The following is a 24,300-nucleotide window of genomic DNA, read 5'->3' on the forward strand; positions in this document are numbered from 1 at the left end:
TGAATGGATCAATACAATTTTTTTATGATAAATACTATTAATATACCTCTTTTCGATATATTTTTTTTTAAGTAAAACCATTTTCCTTTTTATATTTATATACTATAATTAAATAAATATATAAATTTTTTTTGTTGTTTTTTAACACCTCCTCAGAATAAATGTATTATTGACTTTTAACTAAATTACAACAAATCAATTTTAAATACAATAATATTTTTAGACGCCTAGAATTTTTAAAGAATATGAACTTAGAGAATTTTAGGAATAATAAATATAAACTAACAACAAGTATTAAATCAATAATTGAATTTTATATCTATTTAACAGCTTAATAAATAAAATATAATTATATATGTACATAATTTTACGATGCTAATTAATAAGTAATACTATACACGATAAATAATGTATAATTGAACATTATATCAATACACATATTTTTACGTATACATTGATTTAAATAGATACTTAATAGCTGATAATTAACTGTAGATCTCTGCAATATGTATATAATTTTATAGCCTATTAATATCGTCTATGTCAGTATAATCTTCTCTTAGCAACAATTTGCCGGCGCCTTCCAGTCCCAAACAAGTACTGGTAAGGTCAGAACACTCCAAACCTACAGCGCATGGACATATAACGAAGTGGGCACTAATATCGGCAGAAGACCCATCTGGATACGAAACAGTAATGTTATGTGGTTCTTCTGACTGGCGGCATGTGTCTCCTACACTAGCCAATGGTTTACACGTTGGAACGCTGTATCTATTCATACCTGTAAAGAACAATACAATTGCGTCAACAAAGTTAAAGAAACAGCTCTTTAATATTTTATTAAATAAAAAGGAAAAACGTTCACTGTTTTTTAGTAATAAATAGAATCATATTTTTATTTCCTAGTAGCTAAATGAAAATCTAATCAAATGATTGATAACTACTAAACATTGAAACTTCTAAAACGTTGTTAAGAGTAAAATTTTAATTACAAAGCATTTTTACGTTTGTATTTGTCATAAACTGTTTAAATATTTTTTATTTTTGACTAGAAAATTAATAATAATTTACATTTACATGCGATTATTAAATTACGTTTGTTAGTCAAGTTCATCTAATTTAGTATGGTCATTAAAAATATTCTTTATAACTTTTTGTTCATAGTTATTATATGTGTATACCTATTACGCAGCATTCATCAACTCCGCAGTCATCTGGACCAACGCAACCAAGAAAAGATGGTTTGCTAGGATAAGTCGAAACAGCAGCCACAAATGTAGCAATTACAACCAATAGCATTTTGGATGTACTTTCCATTTTGAATTCTGAAAAAAAAAATCGATTAATAATTATTATTATTTATAAAAGTATTTGGTGCAACCAACTCAAATAGCCATCTATACAAGAATATTCTCAAAATAATAAGACACAAGAAATTTTTGAAACATCTTTTACATGACCTATGATTTTTGTGCTAATATGCATTACACACTATTTTTAATATTGCGAATAAAAGCATTTTTGAGAATTATAAATAAGGGTTGTTGCCCTGGAGGTATACATAAAATATATAATAACAATATTAGTCAAGTATAAAAATTTCAGTGCCCTTTTTTAAAAATAATTGGATGCTAGTGGGTTATAATGATACTAGTCGTTTGTGACACGGCTTACACTTAATATACGAGCACGTAATATACTGCTTAAAAAGAACAAGGCTGTAACTAAACTGAATTTATGGCAATAAAAAAAATACAATTTGTCCATATTGATATTGTCATTATAGATATTGATTTTAACAAGTTTTCATCCATAAACTTTTATTTCATTAGGTCAATTCATTATAAAACTTGTAAACTTGAATGGAGTAGAGAATTAAATTTAAAATTCTATATTTACTCATTAAACAATTTATGACATTACAATCTGTAATAATACAAAAAGTATTGTGATAATGACAATAGAAAATATCAAATCTTCAAAAATATTTTATTGTTATGAAATGTAATATTAAATGTTTGCACATAGAATTCAACACAATATTACTTCCTAATCTTTGCACTCATTGCACTATCGTGTATGTTTTGTAAAAATAACAGCATGCAACTTTCCGTAAATGGACTATATGCTATTGCCAAACAGACTGTAAAGTCTATTGTTCCATAAATGATTCCTGTTAGATATTATTTGAATAATTAATATTTAAAAAACGACAATAACAACAACAAAGTTTTCACTACAAGGTTATCATATTATTTAGTACTGGTCATCTTAAAATGATATTTGCAATGACATATCACCCAACGTAACATAAAATTTATTGTATTTATTAATGTCAATCATTTTTTAATTGAATACTTTTATTGTAGCACTTCTATTATTAGAAAATTACGTACATAATATTTAACATAAAATGTATTCGTAAATTTTAAGTATAATATTATACTACATAACTGTAAATACTTAATTTTTTTTATCAAAAAGTTGACAAACAACTTTTTAATAATTTAGAGATGTATTTTTACTGTAAAAAAAATGATGAAAATGTACGGAAAGTTTTTCGTAAAACCCGTAGATTTGTAAATTATGCTTAAAATTAAAAATATAAATATTACTAAAAATATATAACTTTACTTAAATTATTTTAAACAATTTTGTTCGCGAAATGAATAGAATGGGCCATAATGTTTTGACAAATTTATTAACTTTTGATCTACTAAATATTTTGTGTTAATCTTTTTTAAATAATTTATACATTCTTAGACTACATTAAAGTCATATTTTTTATTATTTGTTTTAAATTATAAAAATAATTAAATGTGTTTCGAATTCTAATTCTAATTTTTGTAAGATAATTATAATATAACTAAAACTATATAAATATGAAAGAACACAATAAATATTATTTATCATAGTAATTAGGCGTACTAAAAGTTATGTATTAAATAATACATAATAATAATAATAATGAAAAATACTAATACGTCGTCAACAAATATATTTTTTATCCTTCTGTATAATCTGTAACTCCACTATTAAAATTTCGGAAAAAAAAAAAAAAAAAGAGTACTGTAAAATTTATATAAATTTATTTTTACAATTAAACTTTAACTGGTAATTTCATTGACAAACAGATATAATCAGACTAAGTTGATCTACACTATAATAATTACATAAAGTAATTGTACATTAGCATTGTTAGTTTTGCAATAAGATAAATGGACATGAAAGTGGAATATTAACAAACGCAATAAAATTTCACTTCAACGCAATCTGTGAGAATGATTTTATTTTATTTTTTATTTTAGAAAAACACAAAGAGAGCGCTTCAACCCTAAATGTAGGTATATTACATTGTTTAAAAAGAAAGATTAAAACAAATAAATTCATATCGACAAATATTTAACTAAAACAAAAAATATTTCTTATTACAATAAAAATAAAAAATTGTATAAAACGCGTTGTTAAGATTAACTTAGTTGTTATAGAAGTGGGCAAGAACTGCCTATAAACTCTAACCTTTATGCACAAAGATTATCTTAAAATAACATTTATTATTTTAATTTCTCTTATTAACCTAACCTATTAAAAAGTTTTTTTGAAAATTACAATTTAATAACTTCATAATTAATATTTCTTAAACGTCTACCATAATAAATAATTATTGGAACAATCAACAATTTCATATATCCATTTTCATATTACACAATATTATAATAACTCAATTGTGAGTATGGTAAAATTGAACAAAATATACTATTCCATTTGTTTTGTTTTTTTGAAAAAAAATAATATCATTATAGAATAAAAATTTGAAAGTATGTTATTAATATATATATAATCTTAGTTTTATAAAAACTAAAAGTTTTAATGTTAGTCTATAAAATAGAACATGAATAAGTAAAACGTAAAATAAAAATTTTTTGAAACATTTTCAAATAAAGTGAGTTGAATTACAAATTCCAACTTCAAAACACATATTTAGAAACTAAGAGGGAATAGCAAATGACACTATTTAATCTTAATATGATTTTGTCTTTCCAAAAAAAATCTTATATAAACCTTTAAAAAGTAAAAAGTGTGCTTATATTTTTGGTATTATAGTGAAATATTTGCATTAATACAAAAAATGAAATACAGACTTTTTTCTTTAAAAATATTTCTTATTAATTATTATTTTCATAAAAATAAAAACTATTTTTCTGCTGTATATACTATTGTTATTATACATTGAAAATATAATGAAATCGCTTTTGTAAAAATGCTTCCTAAATAAAAAATAATAATTAAAAGGTTTTGAAAATAACCAAAATAATTTAGATAAGCAATTAAGATATATACATCAAATTTTCTTGTATTGTTTTAAAAACTTTAAAATGTAAAATAATAATTTTTTTTATACAATTTTAACATGATACTTTTTAAAACATAGTACTTGATTATTTGTTTAAGTAGCCATCATGTCCTTATCCTAATTTTAACTACAAAAATATAGTGTTTTAAGCTCATTTTATTTATCTTAGTACCAGTCCCTATCGAAGTGGAATATTTTAAAGTCACAAACAGCTATTTTAAATTTTTATAAATGGCATTACGTTTAAATTATCTGTGCTCATAAACTATACACTTCATATAAAAATCAATTATATCAAATGGAACATTTTAAGCTGCTATAAATTATAACAGTAGTTTTAACATTTCCAGATTCATTAACTTTTATAATAAGAATTAGTCACTTATTTCTAATATTGAGTGCATGGGCAGTTATGTTCTTAGGCCTATAAGTCCATTGTGCACACCCCTTGCCGAATTATATTTCTTCAGTTTCTTCCACCGAAATGTTGTTGTCATTGTTGAATACTCAAGATAGAACGTCTTACTAGGCCACGCCTATATATATTCAAGGAGTCCTGTTTCTCATGGGAAATTAAGTCTCTATTTGGGTTTCAAGTTTATTGCCTCCCTTATATTAATTATAATCCCTAAAATTTCACAAAATTACGAATTGTAAAAAATGGCATTAATCAAATTCTTTTTGTGAATTTAAAAATTGCAAAAACTATTTTTTAAGTCTTATCCTTACAATGCTGCGCTTTATATTCCGCGACCTTAGTGTGTCACAACCTTACTATGTTGGATTAATTATTATTTTAACAAAGTCTAAATATGTGAATGATCTTTTTGTGATTCTAGATACATAGAAAAAATAAGTAGATATTTAAAACCAAAATTATGAACAATTGAATGAAAATCTACTATTTTTTCATGTTTAATGTACTACACATTAAATATATACGATTAATCACTAAAAAATATTTTAATAAAAATCTAATACCTATTTTTTTATACAAGATAGATATTTTTTTTTAATTTCCTTTGCTCAAGAACAAAAGGTATGAAAGGAAATAATCTCTTAATTTAGTAGAATTTCTAGAAGCGTCTTTAAAACCCTATTGTGGGAGTTCAATTTTTTAACAATGATATTTTGATAAAGAATATATTTTTGCTAAAATATTCTAAAAAAATTAGAGACAACCAAAAAAGGGTATTATTAAAATATATATTTCAAAAATATGAATGCTACTTTAAGAGTCTTAGAATTGACCACCCCCTTAAAATATGCCACTGAAAATTTCTTATAAAAATTAATTTTACGCGAAAGATGTAACATACGTAAATGTAGACTATGATGTTATTTAATACGTAAAAAAAAAATTATTAAAATTCATAGAGTGGCACATATTTTATTCTATTGATTACTCATACATTCAAGTATGCGGACGTGTATTTTTTTTAACATATTTAAAATCTCAAAAACAACTTAATGTTAGTTATGCAAAAATACATATTTTCTAATTAGTTAAAAGTTCAAGACATTATTAAAGGATTAAAATATTTTTTGTACTATTCAATAATTTTAGCATTATGGGCAGTATTAAAAATAAATTACAAACCATAAAGATTATAAGTGATCATTATTGGTGAATTCTTTAAAAAAACTATTAACCAAAAATTAAACACAAAAATATTAAATGTATTTTTGTTAATATTTTTTTTATTCTAAAAAACTAATACAAAATTATTTATAAGTAAACTATTTGGAAGGTCTCAAAAATAGTTTTGCAAAAAATATATGTAATGAGTTAGCATAACTCAAGACACTACTCAATTTATTATACAAATAACAAAGTATGTTTGATTCAAAACGCTCCCACGGCCATGAAGCACATAGAAAAACATCTTTATTTTCATACAAATACATCGTAGGTAAAAATAAGCTTATTGCGAAAACCCATTATTAAATGGAATATATTGTGAAGTATATGCGTAGGACTAATATTTTTTTTTACTTAACGTGTATAGACTTTAAAAGAAGTCCAGATGATTCGCATACGTCACTTAGCAGCGACTCAAAGTGTGTTTATTGGCTAACTTATTACTCAATATACATTTTCTGTAGTTGTAAACATCAGCTTAACTTCCCTGGAATGATCAAACTCCCAAGCAAAACTAAATGTTTAATGTATAATTCCTAAGAAAACATAGAATTACACTTGTCTCAGGTATTAATATTTACAGGAATTTTAGAAATGTAGAACTTGATAAAAAATTATATGACGTCTGATAAATAAAAAGTTAAAATCGTTCAAGTTCAACAACCTTTTTGAGCCAAACAAAAATTTTATGCTTATAATAAAAAGAGTGGGTTAAACCTTGAAGACAAATTTTTATAGCTACACTAATAATAGTTATTTTTCCTATCTAAATTACCAGTTAGTATTCACGTAGTAACTTTGTTCTTTAAATATGTCTTAAAATTATATACTAATACTTAATTGAATCGTAATAATAAATATTATGATCACTATTTTTTTTTTGGTTTAACTTGAATTATATATAAAGGAAAAATAAATTTATGAATAAAATGTAAAATAATACAATAGTTTCTTCATTCGTATTAGATGAACTAGCGTTTTTCATAGCGTCCGTTCACGAAATTTATTTAACACATCAAAAAGGTCATGCGATCTATAAGTTTGATCATCTTTATATATTGATTGGAACGTAAAAAAGTATTGCCCGAGGTTTAAATATCTAATTCACATCATTAGAAGAAGTTATTTTTTAAATTATATTTAGAAATAAAAAACCATTTCCAAAATATCGGTTTTTAAAGCTATGATAGCATTTAAATTATTCAATAGTTCTGCTATAATATGGAATTCTTAATATATTTTTGTTCTATAATTGTAACAATTCTATATACCTCACACACGGATCAACAAACTTTATGGTGCGGATTAAGCGAAGTAATCTTGTTATAATTGACTTCTGTCTACTGTTTATAATAACGATAATTCATTCTATACACAATTAGGATTGTAGAGAAATAAGCTCTTTAAATTCTATTTGAAATTAGTCTGTAAACTTTACGACGTCTCATTTACGACTAGGTTACAGTTGAAGTAACATTCACACAAACATAATAGGTAGATTCGATACAGTGATCAATATCACTGTATTGAAATATTTATCATTCGTTATTGGCATAAACAAGCACTAGGCTTCAAAGTAAATAATGATAGTATAGATAAATTACTTCTTAATTCGATTTTTAAACACCAAGTTGGGGTCAACATAAATGTAAAATTAACTTTAAAATGAAATCACCCATAAAACTTTTAATTAAAATTTTCATTTGACGTTGTTAAATATGTAGATTATACATATTTAACAATGTACATTTTATAAGTTACCGTAAAACTTGGAACTGTAGTTATATACTTGAAACAGTTTATATTTTACATGCATTATCATTTAATTTTTGTAAACAAATATTTTATATTTATTAACAGTTTTTGTAAACATTTTACAAGTACTGTAGGTAGATAAGATTAAATATCTATTATTATTATTTTATTAAATATTAAAGATTGTAATGTTTAGTCTTGAGGGAGATGTACAAAAGAAATTGTATTACTAACTATTCCAAAATACATCTTAGTCATGTATTTATTCCTACGCGAGAACACCCATATTACTACCTTATTTGATAGTTATATATTTATAAATATATAATTATTTGTCATTTGAATATGAAATATTTTCATAACATTTTCCGTCATTTTTCATTAATAACAAATTTTATAAGTATTAGTTGATGTCTCAACGATTTCACTTGGTTTTTTGAGTTAGATGTCTCAATTTCTGCATAAAGTTCAATGATTTTTGTGTCAATTATAAAAAGCAAAAAATGTTTAATACAACTACTCGTTTTAAGATAAATATAATGAGCCAAATGTAGCATTTCAATTTCTGACTGCCAGAATTATTTAAAATAAAATAAGAAACTCTGCGTAAAATATCTATTTTATTTATTTATCATACCTTAATTATTGAATTAATATACTAAAGTATTAAGCACTGTATTCTTGATTAAAAACGCCCGCATGAAATATAACAAGCTGTTTGTTAAGCGGAAGCAACTGGTAACGCGTTACTTAATTACAATTTAATTACCCCGATTTTTAAATAGAATATCAACAAAATACCAGCAGATTGTAATGTTTTGTAATTTTAATTGTAATGTATTTATAATAAAATCATTCTACTAAAAACAATAACAATTATTTTAAGCCGCACCAGGAACCCGCTGACTTTCTATAGGTATTTCACTACCGCGATAAAAATTTCATAATATTGTAAGTATCACATTCACTTTGTGGCAGACCGTATTCGTGCAGTTGGTGACCGCAAATCATCGAACGTTTTTGTATATGTTACACAACCGAAGATGATAGTAGAGATGCGGCGTTATCTTTAAAACATTACAAATAGCAGCCTATAAAGACGTATAAAATAATCGTTTTCCCTGTTGTCGAGGATTTCATTAATGAATAATAATTACGTTGTTTTTTAAAAAGATTTCAAAATTATTAGAGGGTACACCTCGGGCAAAAAAATATATAATAATAATTCCAATAAGATTCTTCACGACCGGAGCGAATCTGCGTAAAGCGTCCTGTTATAATTATTGTTATTGCCATTATGCCAACAGTTCTTTTGTTTCACCAACCCATTACTTACATAAAAACAATGCGGATCGTATGTGAGAGATTTCAAACATATTCTTGTAATACCTTAGTCCTTGAACGTGCTATCATTAAGATTAATACTCACACAATCGAACTACAGTAATGCATGTCATTTTTCTGCTAAATGCATTAGTTCTTAGTTACGATTATTTTGATTTAGTCTATTATTCACTTAACCGCGACCTTCCTATTACTAGATAAAATAACCAGAAAATTTGATGACACATACATACGCACTATTTGACCTAACGACCGTAACCGGAATATAGGAAGAGGATCAAACAGTCAAGGACGCGTGGTGCAAACCAAAAATTAAAATTCAGTCGAATGTTTTTTTTATTTTTTTAAGTAATAATTTTTAATTCTAGATAATTGTAGCTATTTGAACGTTTTATCGTTAATATTATACATTTTTTCGTTTCGAATGATGATAACACGCGATGAAAACAATTAGTACTTTTGTATAATTGAATTTCACAGTTAGTGATTTAATATAAAATGACTTATAAATGAAGTGCTGGAAATTTACTTATCATATTGAATTATCGAAGTTTATAAACAGGATTTATACAAAAACTCAATTATAAAAGGGTTTACCTCTTCTAATTCTTCAATTAAGAAAGGCCTCACACTACAGAAATTATTTATTTGTAAACTGACGTAATAATATTAGATTGACATTGTTTGCAACAGAAGAGTTCAAGTTAATCTAATTGAAATTGTATAATTATGTTTGCAGCCACTAAATTTTAGAGTGAAATTTAAAATATTGCATTCATTACCCGAAATATTAATTGTTACATCCATAAAATCAATTACTAAAGTCAAGTTATTTGTATCATTAAAACAAACAAAAAATTCAAAAGTGTTAAGTTTCATTATTTTTGACATAAAAGATTGTTACAATGTAAATAGATTTACTATAATCTTCATATTTTAGGAATATCTCGTGACTATAAATTCAAACAAAACAAAAATGAGTAGGTAGCGACAATTGATCAAAATTTAATAACGCAGAATGAACAATATGAATTAATTAGAATTTAACAACTTTATTTTATAGATAACATACACTAAAATACTACGCTATAACATTTTTTTAATTTCAATACTTTCAAAGAAAATTCCATGAAATAAAAAATTTATTTTGCAGTAAAAATATTCATAGCCTTAAGGTTAAATTTTATGAACTCATAAAAAAAATTTAAAAAAAAAGTTAACTTTTTAAAATTGTAGCTAAATAAATCGTTATAAATATAAAATAATAATAAAAGTCTTATTTTCTTATATTATTTTTCTTTTTAATTTTTCAGTGTTTCTATTAATTTAAACTTATGATCATACATGACAATGTTTATAAAATTAAAAGTCCATTGATTGTATAAAACATTTTCTTTTTAATCTTTAAGTTTTTTTTATACTGTATACCATATTTTAAAATGAATTATTGATTAATGTTTTTCAATAACTAAACATGATTTATCACACAACAATTGTATTATTTTAATATTGCATCTTTTATTACAACATAAAAGTTTCAAATTTAATCATTTTTTAAATTATTTTTTTACACAACTATATTTATTTAGTTAGAAAAAATATTACGTATATATATATATATATTTAGAACTGTTAAGACCATCATTTATGACAAATATTAAATATAATTTTTATATAATAAGTACAAAATGTTTGTGTAATAATACAAACATAAGGTACAGTCAATAAATCTTATTTTTTATATACGCAACCATATGAACAGTCGTAATTTTATTCTAACTTTTTTTTAATTAGTAACTTAAAAATTTTAATTTAGTGTTGAAAAGTAAGTCAGTCACATTGAAATTAATTATTTGAGTTTAATTTAAAAAAAAAAAAAAAAAAAATTGGTAAAGAGAAGTAGTTTTATTTATTGCGTGCTGTTCAGTGTGACATTTGGACATTTTTATCACACCATAAAAAAATTACACTTTACTAGCGAGCTTTACGCTGTCATGACAAGGATGAGGAAACTGTGAATTAAAGCTGTCGTTGTATGTTACAAATGAATCTTTCATTCCAAGCGTCGTTAACCCTTAATTGAGCAAAAAACCCTGACGCTTATCTGTTGCTGTGCATCCGGTCAATACAATAGTCGGCCTTGTTTTGTTGCTTAATACTTGGTCATGGCGTTTTAGTGTGTGACAAATATATTTATAAAGTAAAGTAACTTACCCAAATTGGTTTGTATTTCTACCAAGTGTTATCCACCGGGTTGAAAGGTGATCGACTTGAGGCCTTAACTTGTGACTCACGTTAAAAACGGCACCGAGTGTTATTGGAAATAAAAATCTTAAAAATCAAACTGATTAATTAATAGGAAAATTCATGAGTGCAAAACCGGTTGGCACAACGGTTCCGTGACAATTGATCGGGCACGCGCGTCTCACCTGAAGTTATATAGATATAAATGATGATGTACTGGTCGCAAGCATTAAGTCCTCCTCTGACACCCTCGGGGAGGGGACTGGCTGAGGTCACGGGTACGCGAATCGCGAGTGTCCCGTACGGTATTTGTAAGTTTTATGGTGCCCACGTTTCTAATCGCAGTAATTTTCAAGTGACGTCAGGGCACGCGGAACACCAGTATAGTATTACATAGTTTATCTTTAACACAAAACTGAAATGTCAGACCGTCGTGGGCGTTTACTTACTTGGTCTTGGGGCAGTTGTCTGCCGAACGGTACAACCGCATAATATTATGCATGATAAGTAATAACACCAAACAAGACTATAATATATACCAACAGTCACGGCTGTGGCCGAGTCGTGGGACCACCTTTGGAGGAGGCGTTTGGAAAGGATGCGAACACAGCACTATGCAGCTCTTCCACCACACTGTAGACTATTTCAGATCTGTCACTTGCATTCATATTTTATATTTCCCGATTATTGACCTCGTCCTCGTACTTAAAAACCACACAGAAACGAGTCAACGTCTTATCGGTCATCAACAAACGGTAGAACTTCCATGTAACAAAGTTTTTTTGAACATTTCGAACAGTACGTTAATATTTATTAGCTTTTTTTGGTAACTGTTACACAATAGTATTACAGTATGTGAAATCGTGTGCTAAATCATACACTGTAGACCGACGTTGTCTTCCGTAATAAAAAAAATAATGACAGCAGCAGTTTGTTTCTTGATTGTCCTTGATTGACCCCCGAATACTACTGAGGATTTCCCCTGATAACCTTTTCAGTAGGATGTATTATGTGGTTCTAAATGACTAATCATGTTCAAATTTTCTCGAAGATAGTTTGTAAACAGATCGTTATCAAACCGGTTTATCTAATGCTCATAATACATAAACATAATATGTAAATTTTACACTTAAACTCTTGTATTTCTTTAACTCTATTATTAAAATATTAATAAATTTAAATGGTCAAAGTATCTAAATAGCTCAGAAAAGTTACTTTATGTTTCTATTTATTCTATAAACTTGTAATTGTTGCTTGTATTAATTTAACAGGGAAAACTGCGGGGGCTAAGTAGATAGTCCAGCAGGCAAAGAAGTCCCTTAAAATTAAAAAATTATATAGTGAACTCCATAAGATAAACTTTTGAATCGGTAAACTTTTTTTTTTATAAATAATTTTTAATCTTGAACATATTTTTACATTTTTTTCAAAATTACAATATAGCTATTTTTTAATTATTTTCTTACGAAAAAATTGAATGGGTCGATAGCAATGTTAGGATAATTACTAATTGAGTTACAAACATTTAAATACATAGGTAGGTATGTAGTGTGAGTGGGTACAGCTCGTACAAGTGTATATTTATAATGAATACTACATCCGTGTTCTATAATCACTTTATATATAAAATTCTTGTAACTTGATAATTACTCATTCTAAAATTATTATCAACTCCTCAACATATTTTGTAAGAAATAGGCTAAAAAATGGCTATTTTAAAATTGAAAAAAACACAAATTAGGTTTTTATTATTAAAAACAAACAGTAAAATTTATAACTTTAACGTAATGTAAGAATGTAAAAATTATTTAAAAAAAAACTTACAGTTAAATTTTAATTGTATAAAAAGTTGTAAGAGTTGTCAATTCGATCTGTTGCACTATGTATATTTTTAAAATAAAAAATTTTAGGTTAAGGAAAAATTAATTTTGCAATACCAAAAATGATAATTAAAAAAGCAAATAAATGTGAACAAGATTTTTCTGATTATTCCAAAAATACTTCGAAAATATTCATTTTTAGCATATTATGCTTTAATTTTTAAAAGAAGTCGTTAATGAATATATGTTCTCTAAGTTAAACAGATATTCAACCTCATACTTTGAAGGAAGCATCTTAAGCACTTGACCTATATTATCTTATTTGTCCATTACACCATTCTTAAATAACATTTTAATTTTATGGATACTTATATGATAATCCTTAGAAATTGGTTCATGTAAAAACGAACTAAACTACAATAATTGTAGTTTAAATCATTACATTTCACTAAAGTATGACATAACATTTATTGTGATCTCATATTTCAAAGACTTATACAAAAATTGGATTTAAAACATATTCAGAACTTTTCAATGTGTAAATCATATATCTAAAAAAAAAAAAATCATGAAATAAAATCAACATATAATTTATTATAAATTTATTGGACGATTAATACAATTGACAAGTTTTATTAAAGTTATAGTATCTCTTTCAAGTCTTATAAATCATTATTACTTCTTCATAATAAACGACACAAATACAAATGGGTAGAATTATTTTAAATATTATAAATATAAAATAAAACAAATTACAACTAATATTTAATCCCAAATTATACTAAAACATAATAATATTATTAATTAAATTACTAGTATTAAATATGATATTTGCTCATTAACAACGTGCAATAATTCGATTAATACCAACACAATTTTAAAGTCAACTACAAAACTATGATCAAGCGTGGGTTTATTAGATATCTATAAAAATCACTCTTAATCTTTTAAAATTAAAATTACACTTGCTAAAGTCTATCGCTATTAATTGTATAGTATGGTTATTACAGCTAAATTTACTTACATTAAATATAATATAGCCATAATTTTTAATCAACGTATACGTAATAATACGTTTTAATATTTCTTTTTTTTTAATGAAATTAGCTTACTGATAGGAATGGTTTACTGAAATAGTAGTAAAATAGTTAAATCGAGCGTTAAAACGTGTTTTATCGAATAACAATGTAAGACCAATAAATTCAAACTAAAATAACGGGGTGGGTTGGGTTAGGATGAGTTTCAAGATACAGGATTTATACACATCTATAAGTTTGTAGGCGGATATATTAATTTTCTTTTAGGGATCAAAAATAGTGTAGATAAAAAAATAATCACCAAATCAAGTAAATATTCACGATCGAAATAAATTCTCTCTTAATATTTGTTATTACTATTATTATTTATTTAATACAAATAAATAATTAACTATTTTACATCCTTCCGACATAATTTACTACTATTTTTATGTATTACATAATGATATTCCGCAACTTTACTAGAGTTTTATTGCAATAGTTATTATTTAATTAATTCGCTTAAAAATATATTATATTTTAATTACACAATCGGTTGTTGATTATGCGATCGATTTTTACAATATTATTGTTCTTATTAACATTATTTTTTAATGTATAATTATAGTACATCAGTTTATGTGTGCGGTAACAACGTGAAGGACGGACAAAGCGATTGAACAATGACGCCAATACTTTATTTAGTTATGAAAACGACATTAAATATTTAAGAAAGATAATTGAAACAATTAATATTTAAAAAAATTACACACAACTTAAAATATGTTAACGGTGTTATAATTTAAAATTTCACTTACAATCCTAAGAAGATCGATAAATTAATATATTTTTATGATAATGATATAATTAAAAATCAAAGAAAATATTGTTTTGGGAAGACTGCTGCTGATTGCCTGCTGATCGCGTTTGACATTGATCCTCCGCCATTTTCTCTTCCTGATCTTGCTCAGATTGTTCACAAGACAAGAGTGATACTTCTACAGAATTGACGGAGGATAGCGATAATCACAGAGATCTCGAATCAAACACTTGTAATGAGTTGGTAATTCCTTCATCCTGAAAATGATATTGAACAATTTTTAATTTTTACAATAATTTTATTTATATATTTATATTAAATATTTTAATTTTTTAATTTTTAATGTATCTCAAAAAATTAAAAAAAAAACAGCTCATATTATAAGTAATAATTTTTAATTCCCGTATAATGTAAATTAATTACAAATTATTGTAACTGAAGTCTTAAGTAAACTAAGCAATTAATACTAAACTGTTTTATATATTGAGCTTATATTTAACAGACTGCATTTAGTAATTTGTTTAAATCATTATAATTGCATAATTTTACAAATAATTACAAAAACTAGTGAGCAACTAAGTACACTTCATAAACTCAATTTAATTGTGCTATGTTTTTTTTTTTTAATGATTATAATGATAAATAAATTCTATCTAAATAATTAAAAATGTAATTTATTGATATTAATTATTTTACAGACGTCTCATATTTGTTAACTAATAGTTGTGTTCTGAGATTTTTTAAAAGTTATTTTATCGATTCATTTACAATAAATATTTCAAATTTTAGAATATTGTAATTCAATTTAAATCTTAGATGCAAACTTAAAAAATGAACTGACTGTCAATCAAAATGTAATAATGGTTTATTCGGTTTTGAGTGGAATTAGTTTTACCTTTAAACAAGATTCAATGAATTCTTCAAATGTTATAACACCATCTTGGTTGATATCAAGCTTTTGAAAAACCATATCTGTTTGATCCTTTGATTTGCTATTGCTACGGCCCTATAGTAAAAATAATAATAATACACGATAATTTAATAAACTGTAAACTCTTAGCATTTTATTATTATATAACAAATTTAACAAAACGGTAGAACAGTGTATACGTGACATAGTTGGTTAAAATCACTATCATAGAAACGCTTCAATGCAAATTTATAAATTGTGTTTAATATTATGGAATTGATGTATTATTACAAAAGCAAAATTAACTCCTATTTCCTTCATTATGCCTAATTAGTAGTTTTATGATTTATAAGTATAATGTATGAATAAATGTCTATTATAGCAATTAAACGAAGTATGAAATTGATATTTAATAATTTATTATTTACGCTTTATTTCCATTTTTTCAGATACAAGAAAGTCCATTGGACAGCGCTGCATATTAACTTTTATTCAAAAGATTATAATATAATATACTTTTATCCAATACAATGAAAAATAATGCTTGTAAACTCTTTTTATATTACATATCAGTCACAATAGGAACTTGCAATTTTAAAGATATACAAAAAAAAATAAAAAAAAAGCATTTATTTACTACAAACTATTAAAAAGTAAATAAACAATTAAGCTATACGACCCAAGTAGTATCAATTAGTATTAAGTACACCCTCGCTGCCCTCATAATTGTCTCTTTTTTTTTTTTTATTAGTCTAGTCTTTGCTACAATTATTGCCTACTAGTCTAACATTGATTGTAAGCTGCACCTCTGGGTAACTTTTCTATTATTTCTTTCTTAACCTTCTAAATTTAATATTTTGCTATTTCGACGGTGTTCGTAACTGAATTAATCTACTGTTTCAACCGTGATCAAAGATTTATAAATTTCAATTTATAAAGTTAGTTAATCTTCAACGGTGCATGATCACCTTCGAGTTATTACGTGATCAAGATAACTGGTTTCTTCTCTTATCCCTTTAATCTTTTGCAACGGTATTATAATAATACGTTATCAACCGTGATCCAAAGGGTTATACTTATCTCTTTACTTAATTTAATTAGTTCCTAAAGCAAGTCTGATATGATAGGAAATTATTATTTATTAATTAATAATATTTAATAATTATTTATTATAGACATTTTTTGTTTCTTTTTAAATAAAACGAAATAAGCTGGTTATTTGAGAAAATTGTGTTGTGCTTTCATTTCATTGGTAATTTTAAGTTAAGTAAAAACGTTTTTATAGTTCTGAATATTTCAATTGTAGCATCTATTTAAACACCAAGGTTTACATAGAAATGAATTCTAATACTTCTATTTAAATGATTTATTATAATAAAACATTTTTAACGAAATTTTGAATTTTTCTTATAAATTTACAGATAATAATAATTATATAAGTTTCGGATCACATATCAATCTAAAGAATAGAATATTTTATTCTACATAAAATTTTCTATTTAATGATTTTAATTCTAAACTTTCAAGTTGAAATAAAAGTTGTTGAAAAGTTCAACATTTTTAAATTATAATATTTCATAAAAATTAACTTTAAAGGATCATGAAAAGAAGTTAAAATGTCATTTTGCACAGAATATTTTTAAAAACTATAATAACCTCATAAAAAAATTAATTTTTTTATGGATTTCTCCCATTTACATTGAACGAGGAAATTTTTTTTTCAATTTTTAAGAGAAATGTCTTTAACTAGGTACGATTTGTGATTTATTGACATATTATTGAAATAAATCGGTTCGACTAGAGCTAAAAAAAATTGTTGATAGATATAAAAATTAATACTTCTCAGCTCGTATCGATGCTAAAAAAACAATATCATAGTAAAATTAATACCTTCTCAAGTGCGCATCAAAGTTATAATGATTAAATCGTAATATTGTTTACTTAAATCTACTCTTTGCGTTGTTAGACAAAATCATCAGTTTTATGTAATCTTGACTTCTTTTGACATCATTGTCATTTTACCTTCTTATTAAGCAAACAATTTCTATTAGGCATCATTAAAATGTGTTTCGAACATTTTATGGAAACTATAACCTACAGCATGAAAAATTTCTCGATAGAAGTAATAGAGTTAGTTTCTATAAAAAGTAATGTTTTTAACTTTCGAATAAATTTATCTATATTTTTTCTTCAAATTTATATATAGGTAACATTGTAAGTTATTTAATAAGAATACATAACATTTTTAAAAAGTTAGTATCAAAAGTTTGTATAGATTATTTAATAACTACTATTAATTTTGTTATAAAATCAGTTTACATTTAGATATTCAAAATTAAGAGCTACTATTTCTTTACTGTACACTTATAGAAAATATTTATTCAATATAAATAATACTAACAATATTCATTTAATCTTTTTATTTAGCTACTTGATTAAAAAATCTGTTAATATTAAATAAAACATTTTTTAGTGAATTTTATTCATATTTTTGTTAATTATTTATTTAATATAAATCTTCTTCTTTTTTTCCTCTCCTTTATTACAATTACTTGAAGTCAGCTCCCCTTATCTTAAACTTGACATGATCTCCCATATCATATACGGTCACAGCTTCTGATTCTTCTCTCCTCATAACATAACCAAACCATCTAAGTCTATGTTCTGTCATCTTATCCACAATTGATGCAACCCTCTTATATGCTCGACCCTTGTCCTATCTTTTCTAGTCAATCCACTAGTCCATCATTCTCATCTTTGCTACACTCATTCTCTACTCTATTCTCGTTTCAACCGCCATTCTTAGGTAATATTCTTATAGAACTTACCTTTCAGCCTCATTGAAATTCTCTTACTAAACTCTCTTAGATGCACTACTACTCTTACCCTAAAATCTTCCGTTACTCTAGCCACACTTTTTACCCTGGTACAAGTGCTATCTTTATTATATTGTCCCAGATAGACATTTTGAAAAATAATTTTATAAAAACATTTTCATAACATTAATATAATGTTATATGTAATAATAACGTTGTAAAAACATTATTATAACATTATTTTTAAAAAATGATGTCTGGTAATGTAACTTTTGTGACTTTTCTTATCATTAACATTCACTTTAAAACCTTTCTCGGTATTTTATCATAATCTTCTCTTAATTTATAAATACCATACACAGCTTTTTCTTCTTTTCCCTAAACTTTTCTATTAGTTGTCTTACACAAAATACTGGTTCCTTCGTTGACTTTCAAGGCAAAAAAACAAATTGGTTCTTTGTTACAGATGTTTCTTCTTTATTTCTTTGTTTATTACCTTTTTTCAAATCTTCATACCATGACTCATAAGCTTTATGCCTCTATAATTTCTACACACCATATATCTCCTTTACCTTTAAATAGCGATTACTCAATACTATTTCTTTATTTTTTTAGAATTTTTCCTTTAATAGTATTTTATTTAAAAGATCCTTCAAACACCTTTTGCCAACACTGTCTATTATTTTTTATACTTTTACTGGCACTTCATCTGGTCCTATTGATTTATTCTTTTTCATTAATGCCACAGCCTACCATACCTCTTTCTTGCTAATTAAATCTACCATTTCCTCATTTCAATAGATATCCTCAAATGTCTCTCTTCGATTATCCATATTCAGTAATTTCTCAAAATATTCTTTTCATCTCTTTTTCACATTATTATCGATTTTTTGAACTCTTTTATCATGACTTTTTATACACCTTACATTGTGATAATCTTCAGACCATATGTTCTTACTTTTTCAAGTAAATTTCTGAAAAATAAGTCTTTTTTACCTTCCTTTGTTCCTAGCCTATAATATAACTCATCATATCTTTTTATTTGATATAAATTCAACAAAATATTAGTAATTCAATAAAATGCTGAGTAAAATATTTTATGCATACTATTACATATTTTAAAAACTTTTCAATAGACTGATATCACTTATGACAATCGATGAAAACTTTATAAAATTGTTTGAAAATAATATCTGCAATTAACATTTTTAAAGTAATGTTCACACGTTTAAAAAAAAAATGTTTAATAACTAGTAATTAAATAAAATTAATTTGTTAACTAAAATTTAATATTGAACATATATCTCTCCATTATCCTGTCAACTATATTATTCAATGAAACCTAGCTTTCATTTTGTTCGAGTCATTTATAATTAGGACTTCGAGAGATTAGAGATAGGGGATGAAGAGAAATTATATTGTAGTCACGTACTTGTGGTCTCTTGCCCATTAGCTCGTGAATGGCCAGCACGATTTGACCGAGCTCAGACCTTGTTATGCATCCGTCACCATTCAAATCGTAAAGCTTAAAAGTCCATCGGAGCTTTTCGTAAATAGATCCACGCAGTAGTGTGGATAATGTCATTAACATATCCTATAAACAATAAAAAAAAATAATTTCATTACAATTTAAGTAAATTCATTTTAATAAGTTATTTTTCTCTCACTCTCTTCCGAGTTTATAGAACTATTGCAGTTAGGCAATTTATATAATATATACATTTATTAAAATAAATATATATATATCGTTACTTAAACAGTTTGAAAAAAAATCTTTTAAATATTACAACGAATTTTTTCCAAATTTATAATTGAGTAAGAAAACGGATCATGAGTATTTCAATCTAATCATGTTCAAATGAGAATATATCAAAAATACAAGATAGAATTCTACATTTCTATTGAAATTTTGACTAACTGTGTTTATTTTTTTAGGACGTTTCCGTTTACTTAAAATAAGCTCATAAAGCCTTATAATATTATTATTCGTTTTAGCATCCGTAACAGATTATGCTGGAAAATTTTAAAGCTCATCATCTTTGTACACAACGATCGATAGTTTCAAAACTTGAAACCCAACAATGCTCCAGTAGAATGACGAGAGGCAACGTAAAATATAATAGTTTCTAACCAGCCATATTCAATGATCAAACATCACAAATAAGAAAACTAATGTCATCTTGTTGAATACATTCAAGTAAAATAAAATTCTAAAAACGATCGAATAGTATTAAAATATGCTTTTCTACTTTTTTGTTAAACATCAATAACAACATGGATTTATGCTCGAATAAATTGAAAAAGTTTTTACCGTTCTCACAACATATTGAATAAATATTTTTAAAGTATCTTAAATTCAAACTGTATATTTGTTTAAATATGATTTTACCTATTACAAATAATAACTTTTATTAAATACGCATTTTTTTTTTTGAAAGCTAAAAAAGTGTTTGTAGAATATTTAGGTGTAAGAACAAAACTCAAAGTACATACATGTTTATAGATTGACAAACAAACAATAAATTAATATACAAATGATTAATAAATTTTATTTAATATTAGTGATTAACATTTTTAAGGATTAACTTCTGAAAATTTTCCCTACTTTTTGAGAAATATTATTTAATATTTAATGCATTTAAATATAATTTTAAATATTTCTATATTACCTCAAGGGAAAACATTATTTTTCTAATTAAATAAAACTAATTTCATAATATTCATTTAGATTTAACCGAATTTATAAAAACAAACCGAGCACCACATTGAATACTAAACATTGTTCGACTAAATTAATGACTAAGAGGAGAATTATTTAAAGGATTAATGTTTTCCACATAATAAAATAATTACATTAAAATCGTCTATTCAAATTGGGTATCAAGTATATTTTATAATATTGTAATTTAAATGCATTTCTTGGCTTCTAAAAAAATACAAAACAGCACTTGAACGATTTCCTTCTTAAAAATTCCATTGCACGCAATACTTATGCTTGCAAAAAGTTGCATGTTGTATTGTTTTGATAATGTACATTATTGAAATTTAATACTTACTTTAAAACTAATTGCGCCGTTGCATTTGACATCGAATGCTTTGAACACAAAATGAGCATATAAATTCGAATCTAAACAGACAAATTTAATATAAGTACTAAACTTTATTACAAAGTGTTTAGACTAACTGTAATAAATACAATGAAAATGAAATGCTGGTGGCTAAAAATTTTATCGAATTTTTTGGTTGGTCAAGAAATATCTCCCGTTTAATATTTGGAATATTTTCTGATAAAGAAAAAATTAAGGACTACCCGTTTTATTATTTAAGTATAATCTCTGAATTATTATTATCATTGTTATTATTATTTAAAATAATTTTATTCTTGTGGAAGAGGCTTAGAATAATTCTACAGCCCTTCTGGTAGTTGTAAGAGATGACAAATAAAGTTATATCAGGTGAACAGCCAAAATTCTGTCAAAAAATATGAGGAATCCTAAAAAAAACTAGGGNGTAGTTGTAAGAGATGACAAATAAAGTTATATCAGGTGAACAGCCAAAATTCTGTCAAAAAATATGAGGAATCCTAAAAAAAAATTGCACGAATTGTCTCATGTCAGATGTCACTACTAAACTTTTGGTTAATCTTGTATCTAGGTGCGACAGATAGATATACAGCGAAAATAGGTACGTGAAATGTTGCTACGTTAACTTGTGGGATCAAAAAATTAGTAGGCGTTTTAAAAAGAAGAATAGTTAGTATTTGTTATGACCAGATACTATGCCTGTTGCCTACAGAATAACGAAAGAAGAGATGAAAAGTAATGTAATAGACGTTAAGAAAAAGGATACAATGATTGCAGTAAAATTAATTTTTAAGGAAAAAAACTTAAATCTGCATATTGTCCACAAGTATGCTCTGAAGAAAAAAGAATATACTAAAAATTATGATTTTAGCAGAAAATTGAGGCTAAAGGAAAAGTCTTAGATTTTACAATATCGTGATTTTGATGTAGCTAATACCGATTTTAGGAAGAGGGAAGAGCATAACATATCTAATCATAAAGGGAGTAATAGACCACAAATTGATTATTTTATGCGGAAGAGAGAAAGCGTGTAAAGTTTGACAATAGCAGAAGACAAAAAGATTGGAAAGAGTACTGAAGTTTGTGTAAAGAAATAAAAGGTGGAGTAAGTAAGGCAAAGTTTATGAGATATGAGTTTTATGATAAGTTAGGAACAAAGAAAGGTGAAAAAAGCTTTACATGATATTCATAAATTTAGAGAAAATGTGTGATAGAGTACCAAGACAGATTTTTAATTGGATGTAATAAGAAAAGTAGTTCCAAAAACATATGTATGAAGGTATTTGAACTTGGATAAAAAGTGTATATGGAAAAACAGAGGATTTAAGTGTAAAAGTAAGTGTACAGCAAAGTTCGACTTTAAGCCCTTATCTATTTGAATGAAATTACTAAAGAAATACAAAGAGAAGTTGAGATTAGACCTTGAAGATAAGGGATTAAGGATCAGTTGGTGTAAGACAGAGTATACAAATAGAGTATAAATTTGACGAAATATAACATGAGGTCAATTTATTTTGTGTACTTTATAAACAAGTAAATAATTTAGACATCACTTTAGCGCGCTGTTTTAGCTATGCTATTTGCAAATGGGTGACCATATTGGAGCTTAACAGTGATAAACAGTTTTGCCTCCTTACTGGCTCCCTCGGCCACAATGAGGTTACACCAGACAGACAGCCGGTGTAAAACTACAATCGTATCGTAAGGTAGAGTCAACATCAAATAGTTGAGATAGAAGCTAAGGAGATAATGATGACTTTATAGACCCAATAAAAATTAAGTAAAATTCAGGAGATGTGTTTGGATGGAGTACATTTATTTCCCCTTTTAAAATATATTTTATATAACAAAATAATTTTTTGTAAATGGATGGTAAAAAATGAAATGGGAGAAGGGACTAAATCTATCTTCCTCTATTAAGCACGACTTGTGAAAATGGTCTGAACACGACTACCAATATATTAACTAACATAAACCACTTAAATGTCAACTATACAGTTGAAATGTATGCTAAACAAAAGTTTAAAAACATTTAAATTCATGTAGACATATAATTTACAATGTTATACCATTGTTTTTGTTTCTTTATACAAAATTGTAGTGTTCCTCAAATATTTAAAAAAAACACAATTGTATGCTTTAACATACACTGGTTCGTTGTGTTTTATCTGAAAATTAGTTTTAACATACACCACAATAAGATAACAAAATAAATTAAGTTATGTGATAATTTAAATTACACATTTTGTGTAAACGTTCACGTACTTCCGTGAGGGAAAAACTTGGAGTATATATCTTTGAACAAATCTTCATGCACAACTCCTTCCGGACATTTCTGTAACATAACAAATATAACATACAATTAGTATAAAATAAAATTATAATAAATGGTAAGTATATTATTACTTTAATTGTATCTCCCTATCTTTGTATGATATTTATAATATAGAATAAACATTTTTAATGTGATTGAAAAAACTAATTAAGTATAAATTT

At 25.5% G+C, this 24,300-nt stretch overlaps 2 protein-coding genes across 2 annotated transcripts in view; both read right to left on the minus strand.

The window, feature by feature from the left end:
* Positions 1-292: 292 nt before the first annotated feature.
* LOC126907110 (astakine-like) lies at positions 293-12,202 on the minus strand. Its single transcript, XM_050688180.1, has 3 exons — positions 11,310-12,202; positions 1,182-1,325; positions 293-781 (listed from the first exon to the last, which is right to left on the minus strand). Exons 2-3 carry the CDS (start codon positions 1,315-1,317, stop codon positions 519-521), a joined length of 399 nt encoding a protein of 132 aa, XP_050544137.1. The 5' UTR covers positions 1,318-1,325; positions 11,310-12,202; the 3' UTR covers positions 293-518.
* Positions 12,203-14,951: 2,749 nt separating this feature from the next.
* The window catches only part of LOC126907006 (Kv channel-interacting protein 4), a 33,783-nt gene continuing 24,434 nt past the window's right edge, over positions 14,952-24,300 (minus strand). The window contains exons 3-7 of the mRNA XM_050687987.1: positions 24,070-24,139; positions 21,778-21,848; positions 20,154-20,315; positions 15,891-16,001; positions 14,952-15,252 (exon numbers count right to left, since the gene is read on the minus strand). Coding sequence (XP_050543944.1) covers positions 15,202-15,252; positions 15,891-16,001; positions 20,154-20,315; positions 21,778-21,848; positions 24,070-24,139 — 465 coding nt within the window. The 3' untranslated portion in view covers positions 14,952-15,201. The remainder of the gene's footprint in view (positions 15,253-15,890; positions 16,002-20,153; positions 20,316-21,777; positions 21,849-24,069; positions 24,140-24,300) is intronic.

Source organism: Daktulosphaira vitifoliae, unplaced genomic scaffold (assembly GCF_025091365.1).
Source record: "Daktulosphaira vitifoliae isolate Bord-2020 unplaced genomic scaffold, ASM2509136v1 Scaffold_5, whole genome shotgun sequence".
NCBI classification, from domain to species: domain Eukaryota; kingdom Metazoa; phylum Arthropoda; class Insecta; order Hemiptera; family Phylloxeridae; genus Daktulosphaira; species Daktulosphaira vitifoliae.